The 8,678-nt window shown below is 39.3% G+C and overlaps 1 protein-coding gene across 1 annotated transcript in view; it reads left to right on the top strand.

Moving 5' to 3' along the window:
• PPARGC1A (PPARG coactivator 1 alpha) overlaps window positions 1-6,333 on the top strand; it is a 108,387-nt gene extending 102,054 nt beyond the window's left edge. Inside the window, exon 13 of the mRNA XM_019526364.1 lies at window positions 2,636-6,333. Within this exon, the coding sequence (XP_019381909.1) occupies window positions 2,636-2,739 (104 nt within the window). The 3' untranslated portion in view covers window positions 2,740-6,333. The remainder of the gene's footprint in view (window positions 1-2,635) is intronic.
• Window positions 6,334-8,678: the final 2,345 nt, after the last annotated feature.

Genomic DNA, 8,678 nt, shown 5'->3' with positions numbered 1-8,678 from the left:
CTTCCAAGGGAAGTGGTGATGGCTCCTACCCTGGGAGTCTTTAGGAGGAGGCTAGATAAACACCTTGCTGGGGTCGTTTGACCCCAGTACTCTTTCCTGCCATGGCAGGGGGTTGGACTCCATGATCTGCTCAGGTCCCTTCCGACCCTAGAAACTATGAAACTATGAATTGTCACACTCCTTCCTAATACTTGACCAGGGTGGGATGTGAGACTCCGACTAAATATCACGTTCAGATCATGACCCAGATCAAGGGCAGGAGAGTGACATCAGGGTCATCCAACCCTGAAGTATGCACTCAGATGTTAGAACTTTTACAGTAGGGATACAGGGCAGTGGGAGGAGCAGTTATGCACATACGAAGGCCATGTAGACTCCCCTGAAAAGTGCCACTTTAACATATAAACTCACAATTTATTTCAATTAGCTTTTAATATGGGAATTATTCACTAACTATTATACCCTACCTGACACCTGTCTAAGAGACTAAAGATATAGGAGAGATTATTTTCCAAGTAATATAGCAAGGGACATATTTCTACAGAACCAACATTAATTGGTTATTGTGTTCTTATGAAGTAATGAACACTATCATTAAAATCTCTGCATGACCTTGTAACATGGCACTAATGAAATCGTGTATGCATTGCCCTTGGCTTTGTGTGAAGTAGGAAGTGAATACAAATATATTTTTTCTAACCAATTGATGTCTTTTCAGAGTAAATGATAAAGGTGATATGCATTGTTCACAATGAATATGCTATAATTCACTTCAACCTGCTAAATAGATAGTGTAAAGCTGAGAAAAGGCAGCTGACTGCTGGAGAGATATAGAGCTCAGGATGAAAATATAAAAGGTGGCAAGTCATTTGTTCAAATGTTGGCTGATAAAAACACTAAAGACAGATTGAAGTCTTGACTTGATTTGACTTATCTTCTGCAGTGATGAAGCCAGAGGTATTTCTAGTATCTCAGAATATCTAGGGTTTAAAATAAGCTGCCTGAAGAGGACCTTCTTGAACATTATTCATCAGTGGGAGTGGTCCCTTGAAGATCTTTCCATATTGAGCAGGATTCGTAAGATATTTCATAATAGGATATCTTTACTTTGTCCTTTTGGCAGCTTGGATGTCTCTCTACTTCAGATTGCTTTCCCTGTATTTCACAGGGAATCTATATCTGTGATAGAGAAGCAGCAGAGTGAACTTACAAATTCATGAGTCAGTCTAAGGGTAGAAATTAATCATCTGTGGGTTGAGTGTCTAATCTGTAAAACAACAACAAAATGTCTTGATCTGCTTTTGAAGTGATCAAAATTTAGCACATCAGTGAGGCAGCATCCTTTCAGAGTTAAAGGAACTTGCAGTGAACATTGTATGTTCAAAATATTTAATAGGTCTAGCTAAAGCCTTATGAGTATCTAAAGAAAAGAAACGGTAGGAAAAAGATATTACCCCCAAACACAAGAACTAGGAATCATCACTATTTTAAGTAGTGATGGGTTTGCAATGAAATGCTTGCACTATACTATTCGGCAAGCATATGTCTCCATACATAACTTTTTCTACATGAGTAGCCCCAAGAGTGAAATTATGCATCTGTTTAAACAACTGTAGAATCTAGAACACGGTGTGTAGACTACCTCCAAAACTCGCACTTCATAGCATTTTATTCATTATCATTATTATTATGATTTATCATTACTATTAGCACCTAAAAGTTCCAGCTAGGATTTGGGTCCTTGCTGTATGAACACAAAAATATGAACCTGAAAAGTTAACAATATAATAGAAAAAGCTGGACAAATGTTGGAAATGGAAATAAAGATACAGGGAGGTGAAGACATTTGTACAAAGTTACAGTGAAGGTCAGTTACCAACCTGGAAGTACTTAAATTTCAGAATTTAAACCCGAGTCCCAGTTCTCTGTCCTGACTAACAGTCCAAAGGCTTTGCAGAGCCAACCTGTAATGCGTTTCATAATGGAAATAATTTGGGAATAATGGCTGCTTGCAGATGTTAAAAACCAAAAACAGTATTTTACTTTAAACTCTGTGCGCTCCCAAGCCAAGCCCAGTGCATGCCCAGAAGAGGCAGCACATGAGTTGGACGTGGCTCGCCTGATGTCTGTATAGATTGAATGCTTTACTGGGGCTTTTTTGGTGCTTTTATGTAATAGCTGATTGACTCAGCTTTAGATGAAAGCCCCAAAAAGCCCCACTGAAGCGCCCGATCTATACAGATGCTGCAGAGCTGGGTCAAAGTAACACACTCCTTCTTTTGGTAAAGCGTTGGGGTGGGCGGAGGTTGGTTTTTTGGGGGTTTTTTTAGTATCTGCAAGTAGCCAGTATGTCTTGTGACAGTTGCATGCTAGTGGCACAATTATTGGTATAGTAGCTTGGTGGGTGGCAAAAATACCTTATCTTTTTATAGGCCTCCAAAGAGAAATGTGTCAGCACATTGTTCTTTGGAAGCTTGCCTGCTTTACATAAGGTCATTTTAAAGCTCTTTTCCACTATCATTGCTGTTTTTTCCTTTCTCGAAGGTGCAGGTATTAGTAGGTATATTGAAGTAAGCGGTGTGCCCATGGAGTTTGCAAGACCCCTTCACTAACCCTTTGTCCCTCTTGGTTCCAGATTCAAACTCAGATGATTTTGATCCTGCTTCCACTAAAAGCAAGTATGACTCCATGGATTTTGATAGTTTACTGAAGGAGGCACAGCGAAGCCTGCGTAGGTAACATGCATCACATCTGAGGATAATGGAGGGATGACGAATACCTCACGGACATCATGTCCTTCAATAATGGACAATTAAAAAGTCATAATTAGGAATTTCTCCTACTTTACACTCTCTGTACAAAAACATGGTTTACATGAACACAGCTGCTCGAAGAATGAAGAGGCAAAATGGATATCCAGTAAGCACATGTGTATCCATGGGTGTCAGTTTTGCTTTCCAGGGGTGTTTGGTGGCAAGGGATTCTGGTGTTCATAGAGAGTACAAGTGCAAACCACTTGCAATGGCAGCAGTTCCATAGAGATACGCTTAAATGTATGACTTCAAAATGTGTATATATTGCCTTTTAACAAGACAAAAACAAAAAAGCAAATTGTAAACTACAACTGCTGATGTCTGGGAATCAGGCACTGCATTCTTTTTCTTCTTTCTTTCTTTTTCTTTACTTCTTTTTCTTTTCTTTTTTTTAAAGAAGCTTCTTCTCACCATGCAATGATAATACGACAATCCAGAAGAAACCACAAGTCATAGAAGCCTGCTGTCCTTTTATTTTTCCTCATGGAGGAGAAAATGAAAGGCTAAAACTTTTCTAACATTCTGAAGTTTCATCTTTTAATTCTGACACCCATGTAAATGTCCACAACAATGATCTTCCACAGCAGAAATTTCCAAGCCTTGTTAAGGGTCAAGTGTGCAGCTTGTTCAGCGATTTTACTCTGATGAACGGACATGGTATTACATTATTATTGAGAGTTGGGTATAACTATCTGGAGTGTGTACAGGTAGTGTATTTGCTACATCCTCTAAAGTAGCTGAGTATTTACAAATGTTAAATGGAGTATTTTTATTTTGTGTACATACTGTATGACAATGTTCTTTTTTGTTACAGCTATGCACTGTAAATGCAGCCTTCTTTTAAAAAAACTGCTGAATTTTTCTTAATCAAGAATATTCAAATGTAATTATATGAAGTGAAACAATTATTGTACACTAACATATTTAGAAAGCTGAACTTATGCTTATATATATTTGATTGTAAAAAAAAAAAGTGCGCGTGTGTGTGTGTGAGCGTGTGTGTGTGTTTGAGTGCAAAAATATTAATGCTTTACTCACATTCATCCCTTGTTTGGTGAGCTTCTGTAAGAATTTGTCAAGAACTATCCTAGCCCAAAAGGCATTAACCACTTCTGCAATATTTTTCCACATTTTTTTTCATGGCTTATTTTTCTTTTGCAGTTTTATACACTGAATTTGTTAGGGGAATGAAATTTTCTCATCTAAATTTTCTAGGAGATATCATAATTTTGTGTAAAGTCTCTCAACTGGGTAATCATTAAGAAATGTTTTTATTTATGTATCAACAGTAATTTTGGAATGAGAAGTTTAAATCTTTTTAAAATGCTGTTTTATTTTTTGTGATTTTCATTTGATAAAAAATGCTGAGGTATTAAGTACAGTATGATTTTTATGATAATTCTGTGTGTCTAAACACTGTTCTTGAAGCCAGTAATCTTTTCATTAGCAAAGTTTAATGATGGTATTTATCTACATTTTTTACAGTTATACATCCTGTATAAATACTGAATCTTCATTCCTTTGTTTACTAGAAAGACATATTTATCGGTTACAATTATCCTATTTATTATAAATTATGAGATGACTAAAATAATAAAAAGGCCAGTGGAAATTTTATACTTAGGATGCATGACGGTTGTCAGGTTGGAGTAAGTGCTTTGTTTGGAAAATTCAGTTTTTGCAGAAGCAGTGGTTTTTTTGTTTGTTTGTTTTTTACTATGCACTAGCATGGCCTCAGATGTGCCCATGACATTGTTGTTGATGACATTGCTTCTGCTAAATTAAATAGAAACTTCAGGAAAAAACCTACCATTCTGAGCATCAGGATTTCATCAGAACTTGGAGCCTGTAGACTGAATCAGTAAAGTTTGGAGGCTGCTTGTAAGTTTATATAGATTGGTATTCTATTACTGTTTGGCATTCATGACTTCTTTTAAAGATATGGCACACCTACTTATTTAATTTCTCTTCCCACCCCCAGTCTTAGAAAACCGATTTCACCCCCAAGCCAGTGCAGCTGATTTTGATAGCTGCACTCATTTTATCACCAGCATATTGTGTTCTGAGAGATTCCACTGTCTGTCCTGTTGGATGCTTGCTTGATTTTTTGGCTTCTTATTTCTGAGTAGATAGATAGCAATAAAAAAAGAACTTTTTCACAGGTTCTGTGTTACAACTGTAACATCATTTAATCTGCGTATTTCTTGTTGCTCTGTAGGTTAAAATGCAGGTATTTTAACTTTGATTGTGTGAATGCCAAACTAAAGTTTACAACTTTCCTTTCTGGATTTTGAGTATCTTCTGTTGTAAAGAAAAAATATTAAAAGCAATAAATTATTTTTAAGAAATCAATATTTAGTATATCATATTATGTGTTCAAGGACCAGATGCATTACCTATTTTGCCTTTAAATTTCTGTGATTAAATTTTAAATACATTCTATTTTGCCCTGGATTGCTGACATGAATAAATTGGTGTGCTTTTTTTTCCTCTCCAAGCAGACATTATGTCACGCTTCATTTTTTTTTTTTTTTTTTTTTTTACTGGCCTGACAAATATTCTCATCTTGAAGATGGCTTTCCTCTATGGATTTACAAATTACATATGAAATTAACGTAGAACTAGGATTGCTGAATAATCTGAATAAAGCTATTTGTATCTTTTGTAGTCACCGTAGGTTGCCCATCAAAATGTAAGCTTGGTGTTTCCTTTTTTAAGAGAATATTTTCAAATTAGTACACAAATCATATTGTCATTGGAGGCAAATTGCAGCATAGCTCTATATGCCTTTTAGATGAAGATCGTACTCTTGCTTCTAAACTGTGGTAAGTACCACATCTGCAATGCTGGTAACAGAACTGGTACTTGGAAACTACGGTCTTTTCTAGAGATGTAAAAGAGTAATTTCTACAGAACGCAAAATGATACAAAGCCAAACGGAAGGAGCATAAAACTGGGGGGGAGGGGATATCAGTCTGTGCTAAATAACTCTAAACAACATTGGTCACTACTGATAGCAGCACAGAGAGGAAAGTTTGTGCCTCTGGGTTATACCAGTTGGGTCAGTTGAAAAAAAAAAAACCTCCTTTACATCCCTTTAGATGTAAGCTTACAGTAGGTAATGATTATGTGTCCTTTTTGATGGCTGTAATGAGAACTTCAATCATTGTAGTATAAGATCTGATCTATAAATGACCTAGAATAGCCATGTAATATAATGTGATTATTCTAAATTTGTACTTATGTGACAGGCATTTTCAATAATGTGAACCACTGATCTGATGGAGCTACTGTAAAATGTGTACAGTAGGTGAATGTGTAAAGCTATTGGTTGGACTATGCTGAACAGGGAAAGTGAGCTATTAGTTTAGCCCAAGCTGGGCTATTTTCCACCTGCCAATTCTACCTGTACTTTTGTGGTTTAATCCATTGTATAAAAATTCCTGTGATATTTTTTTTAAATGTGCAGTACACATCAGCCTCACTGAGCAAATAAAGGGAAACGAATGTTTCAAATCCAGTTCTGTTTCTCTTATTTATGACAAGTGAATAAATTGTACATTTCCTAACTGGACATGCACTGGGTTTCTATTATAACTGTGGTATAGCCAACATCAAACAGTAGCACCACATGGATCACCACTGCTGTTCTGGATTTTGAGCAGGAAAACAAAAACAGTCATTTCAAAAAAGAAAGTTAACATGTTAGGTGAAAAATGGCTGTCAGGCTTTCCACACAGGGTCACTTTCAAAGACCGGCAGATACCTCATAGGAAACCTTTGAGAAGCTTTCAGTTCAGATATAATTTGAAGAAGAATTACTGGCACTAAGGGAGCTGTAATAAGGGATACTGGTTGCATCTACATGAGATAAATGATCAGTAGACTCATTCTACTGCACATTAGTGCGGCAGGCAAAAATGAAGCTAATGTGCAGTAGAATAAGTCTACTGAGCATTAGCATCACAAAACATGTACCAGCGCTACTGATTATGGCACATTTATTTAGTGCCTATAATTATGGCATATTAATGCATGTGTAGAAGTCTATCACTTCTGCATCCCCAGCTTAAACCTGGATCAAACTGAGAGCCGGGAGTGAAAGTTAAATTCATTTGATAGCTGATGCCTTCAATTCTTCCTAATATCTAAGAAGCACCTGTGTCAAAAACTCAGCATCACAAGTATAATTTATTAGTGTCTTTGTCTCAGGAATGAGGCCAGTCTATCAATATACATGGTGTGAAGCTCAAATCTTCTGGGTCTGGCAATGTAACTTGACTGGAAATTCTCAGGTCAGCTAGCAGAGGCAGTTAGGTCAAAGGATGTGGTCATCGTGGGGGACCTAAACTAACTGGACATCTGCTGGGAAGAGCAGTCAGCCAGTCATGTAGGTTCCTAGCCATGTTACAGGACCTCCATCTAACCTAGGAGGTGCACAGTCCCACTAGGGGAAATGCATTGTTAGACCTGGTCCTGGCCACAAGCGACAACCTGCTGAGGGGACTGCGGGTGCTTGATCACCTGGGAGATAGCGATCATCGCCTACTGGAATTCACCATCAAGCGCAGGGTGGCAAAGGCCTGCAGCAAAACAGTAACCCTCGACTTCAGGAGGGCAGATTTCAATGAGGTAAGGAGATTAGTCGGGGAGAGACTGAAGTCCCGGAGGGGAGGGGAGTTGGGAGCCCAAGAAGAGTGGTTGTTCCTTAAGGAAACGATCCTCCAAGCTCAAAGGGTGGCAATCCCAACAAGGGTCAAAGGGAGCAAGAGTGCTCAAAAGCCCCCTTGGCTAACAAAAAAGCATCTAGGAACGTCTCAAGGCTAAAAAGCAAGGTGTACACCCAATGGAAGGGAGGGGCCATCACCATGGAGGACTATACAGCTGTTGCTCAGACTTGTAGCGGGGCTGTTAGGAAGGGTAAGGCAAAAATGGAACTGGGAATAGCAACCCAGATCAAGGACAATAAGTCCTTTTTTAAATACATAGGGGGTAAAAAGAAAGTTCCGGGTAATGTAGGGCCTCTGCAGGACACGCTAGGAAGTCTGGTGGTCACACCAGATGTCAAAGCTAACTTATTTAACAACTTCTTTGCGTCCATTTTTCTGAGCAGGGACCAGGTTATCCCCCCCACCCTCATCATGATCCCTGATGGTCCCAGGGGAGGCACAGCCAGGCCCAGGGTCGGAGTGGACCTAGTCAGGGACCTCCACAGCTTTACAAGCACTCGTGGTGCTCTGGCAAGGTGCCAGAGGACTGGAAAAGGGCCACTGTGGTCTCTTTTCAAAAAAGGGAGGAGGGAGGACCCAGGAAACTATAGGCCTGTTAGTCTTACCTCGGTCCTGGGGAAGCTCTTCAAGAAAATTATCCAGGAGCACATCTGCGAGGGACCAGCAGGGGATTGTATGCTTAGAGGCAACCTACATGGGTTCATCAGAAGCAGGTCCTGTCAGACCAACCTGGTAGCCTTCTATGATCAGGTCACTAAATCCTTGGACACAGGTGTCGCGGTGGATGTAGCCTTTCTGGACTTTAGAAAAGCCTTCGACACAGTCTCTCACCCCATTCTCATTAAAAAATTAGGTGACTGTGGTATCAATCCCTACATGGTCAGATGGGTCGCCAATTGGCTGGAGGGCTGAACCCAGAGAGTAGTGGCGGACAGGTCTTTTTTGACCTGGAAGGACATGGGCAGTGGAGTTCTGCAGGGCTTGGTTCTCGGGCCTGCGCTGTTCAACATCTTCATCAGCAACTTGGATGAGGGAGTGAATAGCACCTTGTTCAAATTCACAGATGACACTTAGATGTGGGGGGAGGTGGGCACACTAGAGGGACAAGCTGCAGTCAGATCTGGACAGGTTACAG

Source organism: Gavialis gangeticus, unplaced genomic scaffold (assembly GCF_001723915.1).
Source record: "Gavialis gangeticus isolate Ggan-Ray unplaced genomic scaffold, GavGan_comp1, whole genome shotgun sequence".
NCBI classification, from domain to species: Eukaryota; Metazoa; Chordata; order Crocodylia; family Gavialidae; genus Gavialis; species Gavialis gangeticus.
The sequence above is the reverse complement of the archived record's forward strand: the minus strand, read 5'-3'. Positions and strand labels throughout refer to the sequence as shown.